At 45.8% G+C, this 26,764-nt stretch overlaps 1 protein-coding gene across 5 annotated transcripts in view; it reads right to left on the bottom strand.

The window, feature by feature from the left end:
- rgs3a (regulator of G protein signaling 3a) overlaps positions 1-26,764 on the bottom strand; it is a 72,035-nt gene that overhangs the window by 34,150 nt on the left and 11,121 nt on the right. For 3 of the 5 annotated variants that reach the window (XM_086135276.1, XM_086135277.1, XM_086135279.1), the window contains 9 exons: positions 20,719-20,800; positions 19,995-20,100; positions 19,420-19,858; positions 18,448-18,487; positions 17,899-18,218; positions 17,727-17,804; positions 17,512-17,623; positions 14,930-14,973; positions 7,085-7,219 (listed from right to left, as the gene is read on the bottom strand). In XM_086135276.1, the coding sequence (XP_085991402.1) occupies positions 7,085-7,219; positions 14,930-14,973; positions 17,512-17,623; positions 17,727-17,804; positions 17,899-18,218; positions 18,448-18,487; positions 19,420-19,858; positions 19,995-20,100; positions 20,719-20,800 (1,356 nt within the window). Of the gene's footprint in view, positions 1-7,084; positions 7,220-12,517; positions 12,641-14,929; positions 14,974-17,511; positions 17,624-17,726; positions 17,805-17,898; positions 18,219-18,447; positions 18,488-19,419; positions 19,859-19,994; positions 20,101-20,718; positions 20,801-23,729; positions 24,553-26,764 lie in introns of those variants that run through there. The other 2 variants (XM_086135278.1, XM_086135280.1) reach the window with 2 other exon arrangements.

Here is a 26,764-nt window from a genome sequence, read left to right as displayed (position 1 = left end):
ATTTCTATCGTCAGCCTGTTACGAAATTCATATTCCTCACATGACGACGACACCATGACATAATGCAGGCGTGTCTATCAAGTATACATCAGGGATAATAGTAACAACGGCAGTCGTGTCACGTGACATTCAACAGACATGTAGCATGTCGGCTAAACTGCGGTTCCGTTGCATCACGGCGCGTGACAATACGACCTCGTAAATCAAATCCATTATTGCTCTCGCTGTTGTCTGGGCCACGGCGCATATGATTCGAGCGGCTATATATAGACATGTTTGCACACTATTGCACTGAGTCATGGGTTACCATCATATTCTTGACATGAATGGCCCATTCTGGTCCCGCGTAAACAAAGCGGCGGGTGAGTGACATCATCACTTTCAAATGCTGCTCCATGACGCTTCCATGTACAGCGAAAAAGGCAACTGGCCAACTTAATTGGTTGAAACGTACCAATTCAGGCAAACTTTTTCAGTTCCAAAAATAATAAATAACTGGGATGTCACATTCTCATTTTAAAGATGAATTCGCTACAAATTTCCTGTGATTGTTTTGACCATTTTTGATTGCCTCGCTCACACTAGCACCAGCGACCGCTTTCTCATCTGTCGGTTCTGATGAAAATCACAACAACAACACATGTTGTTGTTGTGAGTTCCTGGTCACAAAACACCAAAAGGGAAAAAAATATGTATATTTCTGCTCATGTAGGACAAGCGCTTCCAATCACACTCCCTCGGGCAGTTTGGGTGAACGTATGCTACGCAGGCGGAACTTCCGGTTGGTGACAAAATGCGGCGATGGCTATTTGACATACACCGACATGAGCCGTCCTTTTTCTCAAATAGAGGCTACATTTTGATAAATAACACACCTGCTGTAAATAGGTTTGTTTTGTCTGCATGAAGTCACGAATGGCGCCGGCTCGGCACTTGATCGGCATCACAACAAAGTTCAAAAGAGTACGGTTTCATTTGATCTCCTCTTGGTGACAAGCAGTCAGCCCAGCCGGTACCTTCAAAATGTCACAGCGCAAAGCTTTGTCATGTTTATAGTTGCGCAAAACGCCCTTGTGAGAATCGGGGCAGAAATAAATAGAAAAGTACAGCACACTGAAACGGACTCCTTCAGTGATGCACTCCAAAATTCATTCTGTTTATCAACAACTTTGCGGAGGCCAAACAATAGATTGCTACTTTACAGATACTGTGGGAAGTGATATGCTTCACATGGTGGTATCCAAATCCTGAAACCTGCATCAAGAATGACATCACAGCTTCTTCAATGCCCTCACGTTAGCGATGTGAGCCACCACGCAACGTGCGCTCCGTATCCACCACAGTGAAAATGAACATTCCAGTTCCGGACGTTAGCAGAAAAATAGGTTGGCTCGAGCCTGTGGCTTCACAAAGCATATAAGGACTGTATTTATGTCAACTACTACACTGCCAAAGGCCCAAATCAACAAAAGTGAAAGCTACAACTTTATCTCGGTCAGGTATGTGGAGGACGACATTTCCAATGGCAAATATTGTATCAACAAATGTGAAAAATAAATCCTGGCCCACTGCAACAAAGGCTATTAAAGGGCTCCGTCGACCACTACTCTCGATGAATAAATTCTGGAATCTCACAATGAAAACATGTTTCTTCTATATTTAAAAAGCTCTGTAAACCACCACACAACTAATTGCCATTTTCCTGCCTCAATTTTGCAATTATTAAGAATCATGACTTTTTCACTGAAGAAGGGCAATGTTGGAAAAATACCAACAAAGTGAAATCGAGGTGTTTTTTTTTTAATACCTGCATTATTTTGGGGGGGGGGTAGAGAATACGACTTAACTCACAAAAACAAAGATAATAATAAACTGCGCGTAATGAATATGCAACTCAGAAAAGAGCAACACACTCCAAGGAGCTGCAGCTCCGCTAAGTGATCCCCAATTTAAAAAAAAAAAAAAAAAAAGTAAACGCATTCTAATCCCATCCACTGAAATCACATTGTCATTGTTCTCCCGACACAGAAGCAAAGACGCCAAGGCATTACCTTCGACACAGGCATCTGGACGCACAGCTGGCTGCCGTGCAAAGAACACGCACACACCCACACTCGCGCACACACCCAGATGTGCAGCTAATCCAGCGTCCCCATTGTGCGCCGTCCTTTTCGGAAACGCTTCCGTGCTTCTTGTCTTGTTGGGTCGTCGCCGGCTCGGGCTTGGGGATCGTACCGCCAATGTGTGCAAAAGCGATAGTGAGAGAGCGAGACGGTGCGGTAAAGCTCCAGGCAGGTTGGGGTGCGGGGTGGGCCGCCGGAGGAGCTGGTGGGGGGAAATTCAGTGAAGGACAGAGCGGGGGAAATAAATAAAAGAAGAACAGATGAGGCTAAGGTGAGCGGGGATGCTTAAGCGTCTTGTAAACACAACGGGAAAGACGGTTATTCAAAGATCAAATGCTCAAAGTAACTCTCTGCAGAGCAAAGCATCCAAGTGTCCTTCATTCCGTCCCCCCGGCTCCCTCTCGGTGAGCTATTTTTAGAAGTTACAAATCAAAGCCGTGAATCAAAACCCACCGAAGAGCGGGACGTTATGCGGGCCCACCCCGCGCACGCACACACACACACATACGTGTTTAACTCATTCACTCCCAAAGACGTATTTAAACGTCTTTTCAGACTTGGTCCAGAATTGGCTGGTACTGAATGAGTTAATGTGTGCGCGAGGGTGAGACCCTGACTCAAGGGTGAGGCGTGCAAGCTCTCCATCAGACCTTATCTCATCGAATCAAATGCTTGTAAACAACTTCACCACTGTAGGTCTAAAATCATGTTGAAAACACTTCCAGGTTCATTTTTAAAGCGGTTTACCCAACTGGCTTTGGGTGAGAGGTGGGGTGAACCCTGGATTGGTCGCCAGCCAATCACCATGCACAGCGACGGGTCAATTATTGTCTTTAATCAACCTCACATGAACGTTGCTAGGTGGGATACAGAATCTTCTATGGTAAAGTCACCAGACATTAGTTTTGCTCTCCGCTACATGCTACTTACCTTAGCATCTGCTTGGTAAAATGAAATTGAATAAGTAATTTGATTGTTTTTTTCTATTGTACATAAATATTTGGAGTCGTTTTTTCCCCACAACACAATATGGCTCACTTTCTCTTCTACGGTTACCGTCACACTTTCTTTCTATGCCATCCGTGAAACCCTCCTGTCACAAAAATAGTCAAAGTAAAATAGCTGAAGTCTCACCAGATTTGCTGAGGTCTGCCATGAAATGCTGACCTTCTTATGCAACGTGTTTGGAAGTAAATGTTACATTCCACTGAACTTAACTAAACCAAATTCAATTATTCCAGCCCGACAGAATGCTTGGCATGGCTTCATGTTTTTCGGGGGTGAAGAATGCATGTAATTAAAATTGAATGTGGATGTATCTCGTGCTCGGCGAAGCCCTCTTGGGGTCGAGCCCGCGCCTGCTCCGGTCCGAACTCACTCTGCTCCGTTACACAACGCACTTATGAATAGTTAAACTCGAGCTAAAATAAAGCTAAACACCAGCCCACCGAAGGGAGGCCATAAATGTTTAAAGACGATCAGGGGAATGAATCCACTGCAGGCTGCTGGCTAACATAACATCGCCGTGTGTGTGTGTGCGCGCGTGCATGAGCATATTTAGGAAAAGCTAAACAGGATGAAAGATTAAGTGAGCCAAACGAGCAGCGAGAAGATGGCTGAGGAGATACTGTATGCACTTGGAGCGGGAGGAGGTGAACGAGAGACAAAACATTGAGCGAGGGGGACAATTTTGTCAATTACCGAATAAGCTTCCAGCAGACGTAACCGCTGACGTGCGTTATGCTGCGCAGAACTGCAGCTACTTTGCTCTCATATCTAAGCTACGTTCATGACACTGACGGTAGAGGTTGACAGAGAGAAACCTCCGACAAATTTCAGATGGCTTTATCTTACTGTGTTGAGTAGCGCGACGAGCTCAGCGCTACTGGCTTATTGAACGGATCTGAGAGTCGTCACATGCGGCGAACAAATGGAAAAAGAAAAGCCGTAGCGGAAGACGAGGAGACAACTCAGATCACGATAAAGAAGTTGAACGCGGGCCGCTTGCGAAGAAACATGGCAAAGGACAGTCCAGGACATTCGTCTTCTTAATGAGCGCCATCAAACAAAAGCGGCCACACCAGTTTATAAACAACTTTGATGGATTGAACACAATATGAGGAAAGGAAAAGTTCTGCTCTCTGCTTCAGTGGTCAAATGTTTTCGTGTTTTCTTTTTTTTTGGGGGGGGGGGGGGTCAATGTTGCAAGACCTTCATCAAATGAACATATAATTTTGTGAAGCAACATTTGAACATTCATAGCGGTCATAAAAGCGGAACAATAAGACTATCACTGTAAAAATCAAACTAAAATAAAGTAAAACTGCTCAATGAAACTGATTGTGATGTCGAATTATAGGTTAATTTATCCATTTTACGAGCAAGGTGGAACTCCTCGTCACGCCTCAAGTTATTATAGTTACAAAGCGACGTGCGTTAAAATATTAACAATAAAACATTTGCTTTCGAGGCGGCAACAGCTCCTCGGTAAAAAAATGTAAATCTAATCCTTACGTCCCCAAAAATAGCACATAGAGCAGAGAAAGACCGAGTGAAGCAAAGCCAAAAGCAATTCACCCATGTCTAATTACAGTCGAGACAATGAGCAGCAACGTGCGTTTGCAGCAGGGGAGGCAAAAGAGAGTACGAGGCATGCAAATGACGTATTTATTGGGCTGCACAGATGTTTCGGGAGCTTTAATTATTATTTATGTTTCTATCTAATGAATGGCAGAGTAAAAGCCAAATAGAGGACATGCACCCGTGTACTGAGCAGCAGCGGAATCACATCTTTCCATAAATAAAAAGGCAATCATTTGGATTGAGATTGAAATGACAATTCTTAGAATGAATTGTTCAGTGATTTCAAAACGGAGTATTTATTCAACGACTCAAACTCAATTACTCAAAAATAGGGCGCGTGTCGCTGGAATTTTCCAACGAAAACACCGGGTGACCCCATGCAGCCGAAAGAGAGTCCCCACCCCGCTCCTGGTTTTGCATGTAATTACGAAGTGCCGAAGTGGACCGAGCATCAAACTATTTGCCTCCGAGGTAGTGCGTACAAAAGCAATCAAAAGTGAACTCATTTGTTCAATATGATTAAGCAAACAGTTCCTCGCCCCCGGGACAGCGCGCATTTAGATCGAATAAGATGTTTCGGGAAGAGAAAAAAAGGGAGGCGTAATCGGTGAAAGTGAATGAGGGTTTACATCAGCTGGCGTATGATTATGAATGAACAGATATAATAAATCATGCTTGAATGTAGGCCGCTCCGAATAATATGAAAGGCGCTGTGCACCGTTTGTGTTTGTGATTTGACGCTTGGTGGACCGAAAGGAGCCTCTTCTTTGGGGAAAAGATTACAATTACTACTACAAATCATTAATAAATAACAATTATTATTAATAGGGATGGGCGAGTATCGACACCAGGTATCGGTATTGGGCTGATACTGGCCTTATTTTAAGGTATCGGGTACTCGTGCAGTCTGCGATACCGAGCGCCGATACCCAAGACAATAAATATATCTCTGACGTCGAGTTAATTCATCTCAGCAGCAGATGGCGCAACACCGCAGCAGTTTGACACATCATCGAATGTTCAACTGCGTCCGAAAGATAGAAAGGTTTTGTTCGCAATAGTTTGTCATTGTGTTCAATAAAATTTAATAAAATGTCAAAGTATCAGTACCGGTGAGTACTCAAAGAGTGAATTCTTGTACTGGTGTCAATCTGAAAAGAAAAGTGGCATCAAACAACCCCAATTTGTAATTTCCCCATTGCGGGACAAATAAAGGATATCTTAATCTTAATACTAATAATTACATGTATGTGGGGAGCTAAATGACATTTATAGGAGTCCAAAGCTATTTACACTTGACCGGATTAAGACGACAGTGTTTGGTGATTAGGCACACCGGTCGTGCACGATCCGCGTTCACGTGATCATCATGTGAAGCTTACGTTGAGTGTTCAACACCTTTGCGACAAGTGCCCATATTGTATCTGCTGATGAAAAGAATTTGGAGCGAAAGGAGGTATTCGCACTGGGAATCCAACGCAATTAAGCATATCGGTGAGCAAAATTCCACTGCATTTCACCAAGTAAACCAAACCATATTTTAAGACAACGGATCAGCTTGTGCGCACGCAAAATGCCTGAAGCGGTCACAGCTTGTTTGTACAGAGCGAGGCGCTATCAGCTGATGCAATTTAAGCTTCGAGGAAAACTAAAAGCCCAAAGCATTAAAATTTGTCGTACAAAGGCGGAATTAAATGACGAGTCGCTAACGAGAACAGAAATCCTTGATTAAAAATGAAAGGGGTCAAAGCATAATATGCGCTATACATCTTGACCTAATATTTTTAAACAATATTTTTTTCCCCTTGAGACTTGTTTGTGACTGCTGTCAAATTTCATTTGGTGTCTTGGGCAGTGCTTTTTTTTTTTTTTTACTGTGTTTTACTTTGAGCTGTCAAATGTAAAAAATAAATACAGAAAAATTATTCTTAATGCAATTCAGGTCCTGGTGTTGGGTGCGATTTTCCACTGAAACCATTGAAAATGGTTTTGATATTTTTTTTTAAACACCTTTCATTTTTGACTTCTCTCCTCAGGACTTATTGTACCTGCCTCACACACACAAACACACACACTGCGAATTGCTCCTCTCGCAAAGCAGCTTTGCATACGATTTGCTGAGCAATTACTATGCACGAGAGAAAAGAAAAAGACTGGCGCCAAGCAAATTCAAAACTCTCGCCCCCCTCCCCCCACCGAAAAAAAAAAGAAGAGGAACACAGGACACCTCGCTCATTGAGATAACATGTGAATGAGGGTGTATATGCAAATATATGCACACACAGATGTTCATGTCTTGGCCGTATCCTGTCCGGGCCAGAAACGAGCGGGGAGAACACACACCGGACTTGCCCAGGAGTGTCCGGGAGTGACCCTACCTGGTCAAAATGTTGAACAGCGGGCTCCCTCCTCTGAAGCTGGAGCTGCTTGTCGATGTTGTCCTTGAGGCACTGGCACACGCGGCGCTTCTGCTCGGACGAGTACGCTTCCAGGCTGAGCAGGCAGTCGCACTTCTGAGGGCGGAGAGACAAAGCGAGAGAGACGACGGAGAGAGGTGAGCAACCAGACAGGCGGAGGATTGAGAAACACCCAATGTGAGGAGTTGGTCGTTCATTAAAATTGAGCATCAAGTCAAAACGGACTCTGACTGTATTTTACAGCTGCTATCAAACACACACACATGAAAGACGATCCAAGATGGAGCCACACTATATAAAGTAGATTCGTGTTAGGGTTAATGAGGTTCGTCAAATTAGGAGGATCTGACCGTAGGTAGGTTAGGGGTGAGGGTGAGTCTGGTTAGTGTGATTCATAGGACTCGGGTTAGTCGAGTTTGGATCGGTAGTAATGATATGCACTGGAACACAAAAGATGAGGTCATCCTTTATTGACGACGGAGTGTGATTTTTTTTTAACCCTTTCATGCACCCTGTGACCTGATATTTCCAATCGGCGTATCCTCACGAGAATTCTTCAACAATTCAGCAACTTCCAAGTTAACGGTATGGAACGCCCACCACGATTGTAGGGTGTTGGAAAGTCGTTCACTTCGAGTGTGATTTGGTACGACAAATCACATCTGATTGTATGTCCATTTGGGCTCCGTTTTTATGACACAGCAGCCTGGGTAGAAACTCTGGCCAGGCGAAATGTGCTAGTATTAGTGAAATTAGATCATAGCCCGGGCGCACTTGAGACAGAATTTGATATGTGGACCAAGAAATCAATAGAGCCCTGCTGGGAAAATGCATGAAACTACGTATTTGACCATCGGCGGTCAGGACAGGGGAGCGGCTGGTCTGAGAGCTTTTCATCCACAAGGGTTTAAATTGTCCTGTGGTCGGCATCATGAATCGAGCATCGGCTTTGTTTGAAACCTGTAATGATGCCAAGCCTCTACATGCACGGGTCTTAAACGGGAACAATGTCGAACCGAAGAACACCCAGAATGTTCAAGTGGCATTTCTTTATGGAAACGTCTCCGTGGTGTCCTGCTTCTAGCAAAAATATTTGAGTCCTGACATTTTTGGACATAACCCAAGATATAAATAGCATCGATTTTTGTCGGTCCAATTTATGCAAGATCTCGAGATCAATTTCAGGGTTATGGCTCCACGCTCAGTGCCCCGCTTTGTGGAGAATCTCCATGCAGTTTGCTTGGTTTCACGTTGCTCCCCCCCCCCCCCACACCCCAGCCCCCCACAATGCCGACCCTCCAGCAACAACATGGGATTCATCACATCTTGCCCGGTTGCTCCCTGTCCTTTTCAATCACCCTCAACGTCTCATCGAAGAGGATATTCATTAAGTAGGCAAAATACACTGTACGAAAAGAATACAAAAACTGCAGAAAGCAACGCATTGATGACATCACAGAGAGATGATGAATGAGCGGCGTCAGCAGAGCAGACAGAGAGAGATCAGTGTCAACGTTCGATGAAATCCATCACTTAGGGCCAGTTTTAGTCTGTCGCGACACAGCAGAGGCCGCTAAATGTGGATCACGTGCATTTACGCGTATACAACCCCTGGCGAAAATGATGCAATCACCAGTTCAAGCGGATCGCAGCAGCTGAGGAAAAATTGTTTATTTGTATATTTCACAGGAGCGGATTGACCTCATCCGTGAACTCCATGCGTCCAGCTCCTTGTTTGTAACCCCAGCATCAGTCCGAGTGCTCCACACTGGAAGCTAATGGGGCAAAATCCAATGACTGGCCGCTGGTAACTGCCATGGAGGGGGCTAAAAATAAAAGGCAGCAACATCGGATTGATGAAATTGCTCCCCGGTTGAGGGGCCTCCTTCCGAGCCGACCGGCGGATGAGTTTTCAGCATGTCACGGCGGCTCGCGTACAGTACCAAGCGTCAGCGCCGATTAGAATACTTTCACTTTCCTGTACACATTCGGGTCACTGCACCGTGTTTGATCTCACGTCAGCCGCATGCCTGCGAGGAAGGCTCGTTAAATGCCCTTGTTTGTTTTCTTGACAGCGGCCAGGGGAGTCGATCGATACCAATTTCAGTCTCTTTGGTAAACATGCTGGGTTGTAGCCAGAAGCTGATACACTTGAGTCAAAACAGTTTTCATCCCGATTTTTAGTTGACCAAAACGGGCTTGGTTTCAACACTTTTGTTGAGCATCTTTAAATCGGGGAAATTGTCGGCACGCGATCAAATGTGGCCGTAAAGTCAACAGACTCTCTGGGAAAATGATTGAAAAGATGAGTCAAAACCTGATTAGCAATGGCGAGGCAGTGCATTACTCGGGACGAAAATGCTCCTGTTCGCTTTCTCAAAAACAGCCAGAAGAATTGATTGACACCAATTTTGTTCTTGCCGGTATCCATGGTGCTGTCGCCAGAAGCTTGTAAATCTCAGCGGTTGCGGCTGGTCAGCAGATGACGCCATAGCGCTGAAAGTCATGTTTGTAAGGTTTGTCTCCTTGATTTAAACACCGTGAGGGCTTTGCAAGTCAGCACGGGTGATTTAAAAGGGTGGAAACGGCTTTCACCATCTGAATATCATGTCATAATTTAGTTCAAATGATAAATAAATGTTTTATTTGCGATAATGTTACATTGGAATGGAGTTTTACACAGGACAGTTGTGAAGTAGGACAGGATGGGCTCGGATAGGACAGGACAGGACAGCGACAAGAAGGGGATGGAAGCAGGACAGGGGTAGTAGACCCAACAGCGCATTTGAAGTGCCACAGCAGGGGATTTGTCATTTCTAAACACCTGCAGAAACGAGTGCAAGTGAGGGGACAGCCCAGGAAGTTGGCAAGGTCATACGGTGTGTCTATCGTGAATCGAGACGGGCCCCACGCAAAGCCACTAAGTCCCATGGGGTGTGTCTACGGACTGGTAAGTACTGGCCGTGTTCAACATTTGTGGGTATGAGGAGAAGAATAACCTGAGAATGACAAAAGTACACCAGAAGACCCGTGAAGTCAACACACTCTCCAAAATCAATGAAGAGAATAAAACGGATGAAGGAGAAAGCACAGGAGACAAAATTCCTGCAAAGCACCGACTCTGATCGACATACGCTTTATGGTGGGATTCTCTCTCTACGAGGCTTCAAAGGAGGTCTTCCATGAAGAAGCGCTGCAAAAGCTTGGCGAAAAAAAAACAACACATGGTGACACGAAGAAGCGTCATTGCCCATTAGTCACGTCGCGATGACTTGTCGCTCCGTCGCAATCGGGTGAGTTACAGCATAACACCATCAATTCCCTCATAGGCACCCGGCAAAGATCGCCAAGTGTAACCTCGGCACATAAACAAAAATGGAACGCGCTCTCCGGCTGCTTGCAGAGAGACAGAGTCGGTCGGATATTTAATGCGTCTTGGAAGCGTGCCACTCCACGGCTTTAAGCGGCTTCCACTCAAGTGTCATGTTAACAAGAGCTAATGATGCTAAGGCAGCCAGTGGCCTCTTGAAGCCCCCAATAATGTCGCCAGATGTTGTCGGGATTATCCACTTACATACCATTTGATGAAGTGTGTAAGCGAGATCCTAATTGATTGCTGTTTGTACTCCATGTCGCATGAAAACGAATCCGAGATGAGTGCCGTTTCAGGGGGCAAAAAGCCAAAGAGATCATTTACATCGGGGGTGGGGATGTGCATGTTACCCCTCTACCAACCACATATTTAATTCATCTTCTTAGCTTTTCAATGTCAAGTGCAATCCAATCCAATGCCTATTCAGAAAATTGATCAGTCCCTCACCACTGCGCACGATTATTGGACACATCGATAGATCTTGGTCAGGGAGTCATGTTCAATTATAATCACCATTATTCATTTATTAATTTGTATGACCTTGACTCATTTTGAATGGCGCCCAATAGTGCTAATGTGACTGCAGGTCCAACTCCAAACCGATAAAACCGATCAACGTCATGCTTTTCAACCAATTGTGTTCTCGCTTTCAAGAACGAAAGTTCTAGTGATTGAGAAAATGGCGGACAGACACTTGAGCGTCAAATCCCAAATAACTTCACCGAGCAGATGATGTAGCAAAACAAAGCATTTTCCCCAAACAATTTCCATAGCAGAGGACAGAATGTAATTTGTCCCAGTGTCTTTCCCACACTCTTTCATCTATTTTGAGTTTGTTTGTCGGCCTTTCCACTTCACGGCTGTTCTGCGGTTGACCTAAAAACGAAGCAAAGGAGCATGTACACTGGAATTTTTGGCCCCGGGCCCTTCCTATAGACGTCATCGCGGATGATTAGCACATGATTGTCCCCGCTGGGATTCGGGTATTTCCGTTTATTGCCTCTGATCAATGGCATTATTTTTCTATGCTTTATCATGATCGTCACTATTCATCCCGTTCATATGACTGAGCCAGTGACACTTTGGTGACATAAGAATGAATGCACCCTTTTTTATCCCCGGACATTTTTTTTCCACATTGCTGAAAATTATTCGTCGTAATTAATACTAATCACACACATTTCATGAAAACTTTCATTGAACTCGGCGCGGATTCCAGGCACTGTGTGCCACGAGGCAACCCAAAATAACATTTCTAAGTAGCTCGCAAGCCATGATGTTATCTACGATGTTGCTTGCTTGGTTATTCTATGTTCCAATCACCTTTTGCAATTCCCGTATTTTCCGCACGAGAAGGCGCACCTCCAATGACGTCCTATTTTAAAACGGTTTGCGTATATAGGGCGCGCCGCGTTATAAAGCGCATAGAATAGAAGCTACAATCGTGGATGCCCTTGCGTTATACATCCACTAGATGGAGCTATGCTAAAGGGAATCCAATGCAATACGGCTTTATTGACATAGCACTTTCACAACCACTGCAGCTGTCACAAAGTGCTTTATAGAAAGAACATTTAAAATACCACGTCCAAGAAATCTGAACGTCGATCTATATACAATGTCGGCTTTTGAGAAAATTGAATGCTTTGAGGTGCGCCCTATAGTGCGGAAAATACGGTAATTATCTTGCTGCTCAATTGGTTGGATGATTTACGAAAAGGATTGTCTAAAAACCCCGCAGCGGGTGCGAAGTAGCCCGGATGTATTTATTTATTTCTCTTGAAGTTGTGAAATTGTCACCATTTGCCCTTCCCGTTTGCTTGCAATGGGGCAAATTCAGGCAGTGACCCATTTCCCTCAGACACGGCAAATCCCTTTCACAAAGTACACGGCTGAACTTAAAATGCATGTAAATAGAGCCGTTCGTTGATATTCTACGTCATATGGGTTTGTCAATTGACACATCTCTCAAAAGCACGCCGCAATCCAAACATCCTTTTATCTCCAAGAGTTGCACTTACATCTGCAGTGTCGGACAGCAGGTGTTGCTGGAGAGAGTCGCCCTCCCTGGACAACCACTTCTTGGGCACAGCGCGCTCAGCAAAGTTTCCCATGACCACTCCGACAAGCCGCTCGCTGATGACTCTCCCGATTTGGACACCGATCGCAAACGCAGTCGACGCCACACCTCACCGTTTTCGCCTCGATTTACCATCACGGCCCTTATCTCTGCTTCCTCTCCTCTTGCGTCACTGACACACTTACACACAGTTGACTTTCCAGAGACCACCCAACTCTCTTCCCGTAGATGCGCACGCATTTTTGTTTCGCGTGTAAATCTGGGTTAGATCTGCTCCGTTTTGAGCGCCTACTAAAATAGGGTGACCTCCCGAAGAGAGATTCGACCAAATTCAGTTCCTGCCCTGTTTTCTTGCCCAGGTAGCGCAACTGAAACGGGAACAGAACAAGAACTTTTTGTACATTAACAGTTTGAGCGTTGTTTGATCGAGACAACCATTCACGTTCACATCATCAAAGACAGGATGCCAAATAACTGCCGAGCCAAAGTCAACCATTGTATCATCGTTTTGTGCATGAACAGACATAACCTGGCCAACAACTTCATGCTTGTCAGTAATCAGGAGTTCTCAAACGTTTTCTTCCAAGGGCCACTTTGACATTATTCACCCTTCACTTATTTAACAGACTAAAACCAAACCATCATTTCTCTCTCTGCACACGTGTATGTCTTTGTCTGCGTTTTTATGTGTGTGACCTCTGCAGGCCAGCAAGTGCAAGTGAATTAGCAAGCGGGCGATTGCATTCCAAACATCTCCCGCATTGGCCTAAACACAAACACGGAGGTGAGGGTCACGGCCGTCCCCAGCGCGTGAAACTTGCATCTTCGCGCCACCAACGGCAAACGGCTCAGCAGGCTGTCTATTTAAGGACTCCATCTCGCTCTCCCTCTCTCGACATATTTGCCTCACGCGGCTCCGCTTCGCACACCATCTGTCAGCGCCTCTCGTGAAGATTCTGTCATCGCTCGGAGATGAACGAACACCACCGCCGGTCGACGAGAAAGAGAGGAGGGCGGAGAACAGGTCCTTCTCAAACAACACTTGTCACAGGCAACATCACTAAACCACCGCATGTCATGTCTGCTATTTTCCTCTGGCACGGTGAGACAGATGAACTGCCGACCCGATGAATGGATGACTCTGCGTACACGACAGCGATAAGCGCCGCCGCGGCAGTTCGAGAGGAGATAACAACATCAATCTGACCCGAACTCTCAAACAACCCGAGCTACCACAAAGGCAGGGCGTTTTCAAGCAACGAGACGTAAGCAGCTCGACAAATGGCCGGTCGTCGAGGGAGCCTGCGCAATGTAATCATCGGAAAAGCTACGGCTGCTGATGATGCGTCATGTATGCCGCACCAATGTAACTCTTCCCTAAAGACATAAATAACGCGCGATTGTGCAAGGCTGAGCTCCAGCAGAGCCTTTTAAAGTAATATTCGAGAAAAATGGGAACAGCTTTGAAGCCATTGCTTGGAACTCTATTTTGTGCACGTAAATGTGACCCAAACACAGAAATCATCGAAGATACGGCAAAGGACAGCATTTTAACTGTAAAGATGGAAAACAATTGCACTTTAAAAATAACAGCCGAAAAGTCATTTGCATTATTGGCGCTAGTGTTCGGTTTAGCACTAGCATGGATGCTGAAGTCTTGCGAAGCAGTCGTGAAAAACGTATTATTTTCAGTTATGCCAGCGCTTCGGGGGGCGGGGGGGGGGGGCATCCTGGAGGAGACATTCCAACTGCACACTGTTAGGTTCACATGTCTCGTCAAAATGTGCCATTAGCCCGCTCCAACTCTCCTGCTCTCCCATGCTGTCCTACGTAAGACCTTGCTATTTATATCCACTTTTCTAATTGGACGCAGTGAAAGTTATGTAGCCGCTTCCTCTTTTTCCAGCCTGTGGGATAGATAGCAAGACTTCTCTTGTTCTGTCTGGAATCTCAGCCCCCCCCCTAAAATAAGGCGAGCCTTCAAAGCATTCATAAGCTGCTAATGAGGCTGTGCAGAGCGTTGTGTGGTGTACCAGAATGCGCGCAGCAGTAAGAGTTGGCAAGAGTTTTACAGTGGCAAAGCTATTTTTCACAGAAACGTTTCGGTCGGGAAGCTCATTTTGCATCAATTTGAAAAAGAAATAAGCACAAAAGAGCATTCACAGAGGGGCTTGCAAGCTACATTTTTTTCAGTCAGACTCATTCATCATTTAGCCTTCTATTCTCATCACAAATGCATACTGCGAGACCAAAAAGGCATTTTCATTCAAGCTCTCCGTTTACCAAGAATATGACAACTCTATTGGCTCACAGACACAAACATGCTGTACACGCTGGTAAAGGAGGGTCTTACCTCGGTCATGTGAATAAGATAGAATCGGAGTTCTTCAGCATAATCTGCGTGAGGGAAAAAAAAACTCCATTAGTATCATGACTACACTGAAAAACGTTTTTGTTGAATTTACTCCATTTAATTTCATTTCTGGATCCACATGATTTTATTTTGTGCAACCACTGGAGGAAATAAAAATGGAGTCAATTCAATACACCATTTTTTGAGTATACAAACAACAAACAGTATTCCTCTGAATGGTGGACTGCATTCTAAAAGATGCCTTAACCTCAATTAAGGGCTACTTATTTTGCATTTGTAAACAGATAAATGCCTCACCTCAAATCGAAACATCCTTTCTCCTCTCAGAAATCAGCTGCAGTTTACCTTGACTATACTTTTCAGGAAGCAGTATGAAAAAAAATAAGGGCTGCCTCTCCAAGAAAATGAACAAGGTCACACCACTCTTTCAGGACAATTCATCAGAAAAAAATAAAGGCCTCCTCTGAAATAAATGAAGTCAAGTCAGCATCTGAGACTCATTGAAAATGAGTAAACACAAACCCACAGCCTCGACATGAAGAAATAAAGAAGAAAAGGAAGTGCTACCCTTACCCTTAAGTATTTGTCAGGGGGGGGGGGGGGGGAATGAAAGCCTCCTCACCAACTAATCAACTCAAATGAGCACCTGGTACTCACTGGAGTTGAGTCAATACACAACCCCAGCTGCTAAATGGAGAAAAGAAAAAAAGATATCTGCATGCTTGCCCAAGTGTTTTCTAAAAGAAATACAGGCCACGTCTCAAATAAAATCATTCAAATAAGCGCCACGTACTCATTGTATTATGTAAATGTGCAGCCCCTGCAAGAATAAATAGTCACTTCTCACAATAACCAGCAGAGGGCACTCTTGCATATGTTGAAGCGGCTGCTGTCCAGCACGTGAGCTCTGTCTTTTTGGTTTGGTTGGCTTTTATGGCTTCATGAGAGGGGCAAAATATAAGAAACGCCTCTACAATTCTAATTCAACTATTGGCTGGAAATCTATTGACACGGAAACACTTTCAGAAGAAAACTCAAGTGGCGGCTCATTGTTGATGTTTGCAGGTTGTGTTTCAACTTCATTGTTTCCAACGCTCTTTAACATTGAAGTATCATGTAAACGGGAACACTGGACAGCTGTTGTATTGCACATGTGCACAAACACACACACACACACACACACACACACACACACACACACACACACACACACACACACACAAAGTTGAAACAAACACAATCCCCACTGGCGCCTCTTTCCTGACTGACGCTGCCGATGCGAAAAAAAAACAATGACAGGCAGGCAACAGGGCGGAGATGCATGTCTGCGACTGTGTCCACTTTTGACAACACACACATACTAACACACGTAATGAGAGGAGCAAACCTGAATGTAGGAGCACCACTGAATGACCTCAGTGGTGACCTTTTTTTTTCCCCCCTTTTTGGGTGAAGTTCGACTCAAATATGCAAATATGCTGAAATAAATAAAAATAAAATCTACACTCAACATAAAATTTTTCTAATCGATATAATTCAATGGAAGTCAACTTTAAATTGAATTTATTTTATTTTATTTATATTTATTTTTTGATTCTCATTATTTTCCTTCATTATTATTTTTACTTTAACATAACTTTTTGGGCAATTTTGTTCTATTTTATTTGCAATCAACATAAATCCATTTATATTTTACGCTGCACCACCGTGAGTTATTGGCTTGTGCTTTATATCAGGTTTACGTAATAATTACATTTAAAACTTTAAAAAATAGCCATTTATTTTATCTGCAAACAACACAATCAACCACCACTTTGTCCCATGAAGTATCATGTGCCAAAGATTTTGGACAGTGTGACACTCATAATACGGATTTGTGACAAGTGAAAACAATAGAGTACAAAGTAGCACAATAGTGTCCAGTATTAGTCATGTGAGACAATGTGCTGCCTGGGAAAAAAAAAAAAAAAAAAAAGGAAAAAAAATGGAGTTTGCTACAAGTCCATTACTGGCCGCCCTGCATGTCTATCCTGAAGACAAATATTTAGAGGGAGTCATGACATGAGGCTGTCATTGGCTGCAGCCGAGTTATGGCGTGCACTGGCACAGGAGATGACTGTTTACTGGGGACTGGAATGAAAAGACAAAGCAGCAGGAACTCAGCGGGGATGTCGCTCCCGAAATATCCGCAGGTCAAAGGAGGGTTTATTGCTCAATGTAAGTGTTTTGAAATTGCCATTCAACACGCCTCAAACACAAGTTAAGGAGCAAACCGAGTCTTTGTTTCCTATGATCACGTGGACGCTTGTGGAGACTTGGTCAGGGGCATCAGAACAATCTTAACGAGAACCCAATGCAAGACTTGAAATACAGACTTGAAAGACAACTTTTTTGATTTCGAGAAATTGTTGTCACAAAATGAAACTCTTTTTTGAGGGTCGTTCTTTACTCATTAAAATTCTTAGTCATTATTAGTTTAAATTATCATCTGCGATGAATAAAAATAGCAAAAATGTGTTCAATCGTGCTATCAGCACGCACTTTGACGCAATCAAACATACCATCCTGTAGTCGCAGGTGTCGCAGGTACAAAGGACTCTGGAGGACGTTACATTTGCCAGGCTCGTCCTCTCTCGTGACCAACATTAAGTCTGTGTAGACAAACACGGTAACCTGCAATGGACAATGCAAAAAAAACCATCAATGATTATATATGGGCTTTTTTTTGTTGTTTTTTTTTTTTATGTCAGAAAATGACATTGAAGGTTTGACTGACTTTTAGGGAGTGATGCTTGCTCTCATGCAAAATCATCTCCTCTGTTATGATGAGAGCTCGACTGCACAGGTCCAAAGGCTGCTTCCACACACAGGTTAGTTCAATGAGAATCATCATCGCCAAAGGAGAGTAACATCCCGGCAAAATAAATACATTTAAAAAACAGCCTCACCTGAACAAAGATGGGGAAGATGAGGATTTTGGGCGCCACAGAAACATAGCCATAGTTCCCGTGAGGGACGTGAGAGCGAACGATGGTGCAGTTTTGGTAGTTGGCAAAGTTGGCACTCTGCTGCGGGAGGTTGGGCACGCCGGTCCCGGCGGAGGTGGTTTTTGACGTCTTGCCGTTGTTGGAGCGGCGTAGGAAGCCGGAGCGGCCGGAGAAAGGACCGATTCCGCTTGAACTCGACGAAAAGGTTCCGACGCCACCGACGGTACCCGCGGCCTGATTTTGAGCCCCGGAGGCCTGCCGCGTGTTGTACAACCTGCTGACTGAAAGACAATATTGTCAGGATGATCAGAAATTCAGAGGGAAACATGCAGACAATGATGTGTTCAAAGTGTTTATCTGTCAGAGAGTACAGTATGCGTATGTCGTTTTTACTTTTTTACATGCAATCCAGTGAACAAGTGATCAATATTTTTCCAATGCCACACGACAGTGATTTGAATGATTTCAGCGCAATAAAAGAACAACAAGGACAATGTCCGGCCGTCTTACCTAAGGTTCCCTGATTGTCCTGATAAACCGGCCTCAAGATCTGAAAGCAGAAAAATTGCGACGTTACGCTCATTTTACACTCAACTGAAATCCATCATGGAGGGTTTGGTCATCGTAACTTGACATGTTTATGCTGTCACGTCGTCACTTTGCAGAGAGAGAACATGATAGCATTGTGTTGCCGTTTCCAGCGGTCCTTTCAAGGTAAATTTAGCTCGCACATGCAAACAATGCTAACGACTCAAATGATTCATTCTCGGTATTGTGCAACGAACCCATTATTTTTTTTTTTTGTACCGTGACTGTGATTCATTCTTATTGTCTCAATCGTCCCCTTTTTTCACTTTCAATCAAAGATGGAATCACACATACACATTTTCACAAACTCCCCGAAAGTTCAATGAGACACAAGGGTGTGTTCTCAACTCTATATGGACAGCCAGAAATATTAAGGTTAGGCCTGTTAGTCAGTTGCGCTCAAACAAATGTGTTAGTCATGTGTAATTACACTGTTATTAACTAAGGAACTCATTTCAGGCTTTGCTTTGATAACAAGTATTCTTTATTGATGCAACCACTAGATGAAGCCATTGGTACATAGTGTACACAGTTCTGAAAAAAAAAATCCCCACGGGTCATCCATGAACTGTTGCATTAAACATGGTCAAAATCAATAGGATACCTGTGAGATAAATGATGCCGTGAATAAACACATGCTTTGTTTACCAGATGTCTTTGTATGGCCGGACATAAGGATGGCAGACTAAGTGCTTTATTGTCGTTTGAACGCCCTTCCTGTGTTCACAATAAAAGGAACATTGAAGGAAGCCGTCGTGTAAAGTCACTCTATCAATTGGCACCGGGGATGAAGGGTAAGGAGACATATCTAGCGTGAGCCATCATGTGACCAGGGTGAGGATGAGGAGGACGGAGGAGATGATGAAGATGCAGCCCACCACCAGTCTGCGGTACCTGGCTTCCGGGGTTGTAGGGGGCCAGGATGATGTAGTTGTCCCCGTTGGACGCCTTCACCCTGGTTCCCTTCAGCGTGGCGGTGGGAGGGTGCTGGAGGTGCCGCGGCTTGCCGTCCAGCTCCTCGGCCGAGCCGCCCTGGGCGCCCCACCGCATGGTGCCCACCCCTAAGCCCCCGCCGCCACCTGCAACGCCATCCGAGCCGTTGACCAGTAGCCTGCGGGCGGCGGCTGTGCGGTGGTGAGCCGGCAGCGGCGGAACGGCCGGCGGGGTTCGACCGGCGCCCGAGTCCGGGGCGTGCCGGCGGGCGGGCGGCGAGGGCGTCTCGTAGTTGGAGGTGGACTGCATGTAGGACGGTCGGTGGATGAGACCCTCGAAGTTGGGCTTGGCCGAGGGGCCGCTGCGCCACACCACAACCGTGATCTCATTTGCGCTGTTTCTGCGGTCACAGAACAAGATCATCACTTTGGAAGCGACCCTATTCATTTGGAAGATGGCCTCGATTCGTTGTCAGAGCAAGAAGCGTAAGGATTTGGGATGCGATTTAAAACAAACAAGATGGCGGGTGATCTTACCTGATGGCATGAGCCAAATCGGCACATTTCCACTGCTCCACGGGCTGACCGTTGAGCTGCAGGAGAGTATCCAGCTGCTGGAGACCCGCCTGGTCCGCGGGGCCTCCTGCCGCAGAGAACACAACAAAGACGCGTCACTCGCGCTACGGTTCCAGCGCATGTGCTTTTTTTTTTTTAGGGCTTGTTTATTTGATTCAAGGGGAAAACTGATGTGGGCTCCCCCCCTATTAACGGCGACACCCCGCTGCTTTGCTTGATCCTCGCGGTAATCCTCAAAGCGGAGAGATGAAAAACAGAAGGCCCACAAGCTTTTTATGATGGGAGGAATTATTCATGAGGCATCAAAAGTGGATCGATGATTGGAAAACTGGAGCAATACGGTGAAAAGGGGGCTGTTTAAATGCATCAGAGGTAGACAGTGAAGCTAATTGGTTCTGGGTGAAAATAATGAATGTGAAGGTGTGATTATACAAGCTACAGTACATTTGCACCAGTTTTCACCATCAGTCCAGTTCGGCGCTCGGCGCATTTTGACAAAGTAGTCAAACGACTCAAGCGACTCATTTTCATAGTGCCAGTTTCTGACAACCGACACGCATCTGTGGATTGGAAACTTGAGGGCGTGGCACCGGATGGGCCTAAGGATGTTGAAGAAAGCTCAATTTCTCGCTGAACGATTATGGCGTTCGATCGGTTTGGGTCCTTCTGAGAAGAATATTCTTGCCTGGATCAACAGCCTGCACCCTCACAGGCGAATCCGAGCAGATGGTGAATCCGTATCCATCCTTTCCTCGAAGGATGGTCACCTGCAACACAGAGGCACAAACAGCTCATTATGTCGACAGTGGCCGGCTTTATTTTCACGCAACAACCAACCGGCGGATGTGAAGGCAGCGCGCTGGCGGGCCAATCGACTCGCCGTCCAACAGGAGTGATTAAGCCGATTTGTTTTCAGAGTCCGCTTCCTATGCGAACTGTCTTGACGGCAGTTTTCCTGAGGAAGCCAATTAGCTGAGCTGGTGAGAAAAACAAACTCCCAGAGACTGGAGACGGACTTTCTTTGTTCATGAACGGCGGAGGAATGGCTCGCCTGGGGAGGCGTTCCCAGGTAACCCAGCTCCCATTTATACGACAAATGTGTAGCCCACCAAAAACAAATAAAACAGATATCTGCAAATTGTAAGACGGAAAACGATGCAGAATCCGTACAATTTTAGTGCGAGCATCCTTTCTGTTCCGTTTCACCATTTCGGACGGGCTACAAATCCGTTTCATCACCGTACGTCCCATTTTGAAATGGGTCGTGATTCACAAGGAAATCCGTCAACCTGGAAATGCGCTTGAGAACGCCGCAATACGAATGCCAGGCCAGTCGTTGGTGACGCTGCCGTCGAGAGACACGCCCTCGCCGAGGCTAGCGTGTCACTTATAGTGTGACACCTTTCACAATAAGGCATTTCCAAGGAATGCGATGCCAATGGACACATCACAATGAAATAACCTTCCAAGCGTCACGTAAACCAACAACTGCACAACTCTTTTAAACGAGTGCTCAAGAGGAACGAGATTTCCAAACGCCCAAAGCTTCTCTTCGGATGTCAAACATGTGAATTATCTGCTGATCGCATGCCGCGCACCGAGGCTTCGGGCGGCTTCTTTTCTTGTCCACCAATGTGTTGTTGAAACTGACTAGAAGTAGTGTGACAGATTTACCCTCGGGTGAAGAGAAGGAAGGAAATGTCCAGAGAGCCCACCGAATTCCACAGAAAGATTTTTTAGTTTTTAGTTTTTGTGCAGTAGTGAACAAATCTGACCCTTGGGGGGGAAAAAAAAAAGTGCAATTTCCAATCTTTCCACCAAGTTCAGCCACAATCAGGTGTCTTTTTTTTCTGCAATCCTATTATCGGTCAGTCCAAGGGTAAATGAAATTGTTATCTCAAAGGGTAGATTAGTAGAAAAAAAAAAAATCGAAACGACACATTAGTCCTGACGGAAATATTCAGTGGCATACTGCAACTATTCAGGAGCCTCGAAACTTGCAATGACCCGAAAACGTCAGACAGGATTGCAAATTCATGAGAAAGATGAGACAGGGAAGAGTGAGTAAAAGGCCAAATTATCGTGACGCGGCGATGACGAATAACCTCTACCTGACTGACGGAAGCGGGTTGCTGGGAAGCGTCGCAAACAAGATATCGTACCGTTATACTCCGTGAGCGCCGATATGATTAAAAAAAAAAAAAAAAAAAAAAGACCCGGAGATGACAGGACAGAGATGAAAATGACATCAGTAGGCATTAAGAAATAATAATGACGGTCGGGATAAAAGCGGGTCAGTAGTGCTTTAGGACAGCAGAACTCAAAGAGCAAATTATACAACGAAAAAAGATGATCAATGCGCTTTATTCTGAAACGATTTCCTTTTTTTTGGGGGGGCGAAAGTTTAATCCTAAATGCAAGCAATCATTGTATCTCGGAGCGCAATCCACCGACTGGTATATTCAGGCAAATAAAATCGTATTGCAAGCTGACGATAATCGTAAAATATAAAAGTTTCTCTCAGTGTTCTTTTCAAATGAACGAGAGCTGCGGGGTTCATATTTCAGCAAAATGGACGTCGAGGATACGAATGGACGCAAACCACGGGGTTGTAACTCATCTTGTACACGACATAGACAGGCCCATGTGGCTTTGGGTATGCATTGATGCATGAACTCCGGAGCGTTCCCCTTTAAAGGATTCACGCCTCAGCGCCCCGGCTCGCATTGAGCCGAGCGCACGGAGGAGAGCCGTCGCTAATTGCAATATACCGCGTTGTCTTAAGTGTGACGGCTTTATGCGCATGTCGTTGGCGAGTGAATGCATGATGTGGGTTGTAAGTCACAAAACACACACACACACACACACACACATATCTCCTGGCCAACTCGTCATTTTCCCTTTCCTTTTGCTACGACAGTGTAATCTGGGTCAGTATGTTCAGTGGCTGCAGCTTCACGCATGCACACACTCACACACGGTCACAAGCAGAACTAATGTCGTTCTGTATTTTGGTCATGTGAGGTTTTTTTTTTTGGGAGGCCAAATAAGAGACTTTATGGAGACTATCGGAGGACTTTTACAACGTTGCCACCCCTATTGTATTCACACGTCAACTTCATGATCATTGAGAATCGGGCTCCGATGACTCCGAGGAGGGAAAAACAACGCTCAAATTCACCAAAATTTTGGAAACTGTGCAAGACAGTGTGGCGATAAATCACTGCAGGCCACAAGAATAATCCATCCATCCGTTCATGACACTGCGTATCTTCACGATGGGTCGATAGGAGTTTATCGATAAGGACTTGGTCTTTGGAACCAGAGAGTAACAATTAAAGACCCGCTGTCGATAAAATGTGAACGTGTGCCGTTGGAGAGATACTTGTCCTCCTTGCTCACTTGGTTTCCCTTTCGGGAGATAGTTTGGAAGGAATCCGAATGACATTTTGGAACGGGTGCACTTGCAGAAAACCACGGCAAGCACGGGGGAAGTTCCACACGGAAAACCTGGAGCGGAGATTTGAACCCCGGAACTGTGACCCAGACGTGATAACCGCTGGTCCGCCATGCTCCCGCACATTCGTATTCACACTGCTCGAAGGTTGGCTTTTTTTTTTTTGATTCTCATCTCTTTACCCTGAGGCGCTCCGTTTTAACTTCTCCTATTTGGACACCCGACACCCTAACACACACCTGTGGCAGCCTACATCCGATGCAGAGGTGGCACAGCCCGTGAATGGTGTGCATCACGCCTCCTCCTCTTCCTCCCGCCGTCCCGTTTAAGTCGGCCGAGAGCACGCACACGCTTCGGCGCTGACTCTCCGGCCGCCCGGCGCCCTTGCAGCCCGAGTACCTCCACAAGCGCCGCTGCGCAGCCGAGTGCGTGCGGGCGGGACTTGGCGCCTCCTCCTCCTCCTCCTCCTGGGGGGACTTGAGCGTGTTGTGGATCATCTCGGCCTCGCCTCGCTTTGGATTCTTTCTTTGAAAGAAAGGTCAGATTCCCGGCAGGTTTGTCGCTCCGCGTGCAAAGCTACGCTCCATTTATGATTGGCGGGAGTGATGTCATCAAGGTTGCGAACTGCTTCGGTCTCGTCTTCATCCAGATCGGTGGTGCCCCCGTGGCCTCCTGAGCGCCGCTTGCGTGGACCGCCGGCGACGCGGAGGCGAGACTGCTGCTCAGGCCACAGTGTCGCTCCTGGCCGGGGGCGCTCATGGGAACTCTTCAACAGCAAAAGAATAGGAGGAAGTTCCTCCCACCACCACCAGCAGCACCGAACCCCCCATTAACACACACACACACACACACATGTACACACGCATGGACCCACGCATTCCTCGCCAACCTCCACGGCCCGCATAGATTTGGGTGTCTGCCCGCGATAAGGCCCGTTTGCTTCCTTTGTCCACACTATGAGCTTCTCACAGGTGCCGCAGATCACTTTGACAGATACGCAAACACCGTTGTAATGAACGTCAGCGTATTGAGTGTGTGAATGAGAGCCGATGACTTTTTTTTTTTTCTTCATACGCAGCCAAAAAAATGCAAGTGAGCAACACGGCTCGTCAAAAGACTGTGACGCAAGTGAGTACACACTTCCCTCGACCTCTAACCAGACTTGTTTGTTATTTTTTCACCTTCCATATTTCCTGCGCTTTTCCTTTCAAGCCCCCACCCCCTCCCCTGCCGACCACATTGGGCGGAAATTCACAGCTCTGCGAATCCCTGACAATCGCTCCTCCTCTGCCAGTTATCCAAACAGCACTTGTATTTTTGTTTTTAACATCGCCGCCCATGGGAAAGTGGTGCTCAGCGGACAACATTGAAAAAAGAGAGAAACAAGAACATTCGGCAGTTAGCGGAGGAAGGACCGCCGCCGAGGCCCAAAACGCATTTGTAGTTTGCAGGGCTGTGCGCGAATCAGTGACGACTCGAACTATTTTTAGTCACGTTTTAATTCAACACGTAACTGTTCTTGTATATTTATGTTCATTAAAATCTGCATTTTTCCCAGGTTTTAAGTTAGCAGGCGACTTCCTTGTTCATAAAAGACGACACGACGAAACAAAGGCCGCCGTTTTGAAGAGGAGCGAGTTGGACGATCATTCAGACTGCAAAGTGAAAACACATTTCGCAATCCGCCAACATTTGTGTGACGGGTTCTTCTTTGACCCGTGGATCAGGCTTCTATACAAAAAGTTGATGTCGTTTGTGAATGTCCCCCCTCGTCCAATTTTCGCACACCCAAGACAGCAACCAGTGCCATCGGGCACAAATCCCATCAATTAACGGTTTGTATCTTTTCACGTCTTTCATTGGCATTGGCCGTGCCGCGGAATGAAACACTGACAGAGAAGGAATCGAAAAAAGGGAGAGCGTTGCCCAAGTTTGTAAAGCTTTAATAAAGAGGCTGCAGAGGGCCCGTTTCTCTAAGATCTCCTCATCGCGGCGGTAATGGCCGCTTTTCCCTGTTTGCTTTGTTGAAAAGGGGCTCGGGTTACCACGTCAAGCACACAAAAAACACTTTTGTCTCGCTTTCACGCGGCGCTGTTCACCTCTAAATGGGCAGAAGGACGGATTAGAGGGCGAGAAGAAAAGCATGTCTCGGGGAAAGGAGATTGAAATGCTTGTCTGCTGGCCAGATGAGGCCAATCTGCTCTTTAGTGGTGTGGGTTCACGCTCTCCCCGGATGTTTAAAAAAACTAAACAAAACAGTAGCTATCAAAGGAGGAGGCAACCTCGCATGCGTTCAAACCAACATGGCAGTTGAATTTCATGCCCATGAGCCAGCAAAATATTCCCATACAAGCGCAGCTACTTCCGGGCGTCCGTCCGCTGTACGTAGCGACATACACACGTCACACATCCCAACGTCTTTGACGGCCAGTACTCACTCAAATGCGAAAACATTTTGTCATTCCTTTTCAACGGCCAATCGCCTCTCCCATTTGCGTCGCCGCCGATAGCACGCAACAACACGTATGTTTTCCCTTTTCTTTCTAAATCGATTCATTGTCCATAAACACAAGACAGAACCAGAACGCCGACTACAGCTGTCATATTCATCGAATAACTTTGCGATTTTATACAGCACATCAAGTGCTACCGACACCAACATCTCGAGTGCCCAAAGCTTTTAGTACATCCCTGAGAAACTCACGCAGCATCGACATAAAAGCAGAATGCGCGGGAGCTTTGCCGTGCACAAGGAGGACCAAGGACTAGGTAACAGAAAAAAAAGAAAAACAGCAAAAGTATTGAACGGTTTTCCATTGCCCCTCTAATTTGACCGTGAGTGTACTTTGTCCCTCCCTCCACTCTCCCATAAGACCGTCCCCACACAATCGCCGCAATCATCTGTTGCCCTGATCCACGGCGAGATACAAGAGGGCAAATGAGGGAGGCTGGGAGAAGACAGGAAGCCGACGGCCTCTCCTCACAAATATGGCGCAGCTCAAAAGAAGCCAGTTCCTGCTGGAGTTGAATGAATCATTTTTAAAAAATCACCACTCTCCTGGCTGCGATACGCAACGAACCTTCCACAAAACTCCAAATTCCGTCTAACTTCCACAATTGGGTGGAGTCGGATAAAAACAAAGCAACTCCCCGACAGAGTTGCGATTCTACGGCCGTGACGTAAAGTGAAATTTCCACAGTCTGAACGCAGAAATCACCAACCTACCCAAACAAAGGAGTCAAAGTCAGAATTTCTGTCAAAATCTGCATCTGA

This window comes from Hippocampus guttulatus, chromosome 17 (assembly GCF_054856545.1).
Source record: "Hippocampus guttulatus isolate MCC_2025c chromosome 17, RoL_Hgut_1.0, whole genome shotgun sequence".
Classification (NCBI taxonomy): domain Eukaryota; kingdom Metazoa; phylum Chordata; class Actinopteri; order Syngnathiformes; family Syngnathidae; genus Hippocampus; species Hippocampus guttulatus.
The sequence above is the reverse complement of the archived record's forward strand: the minus strand, read 5'-3'. Positions and strand labels throughout refer to the sequence as shown.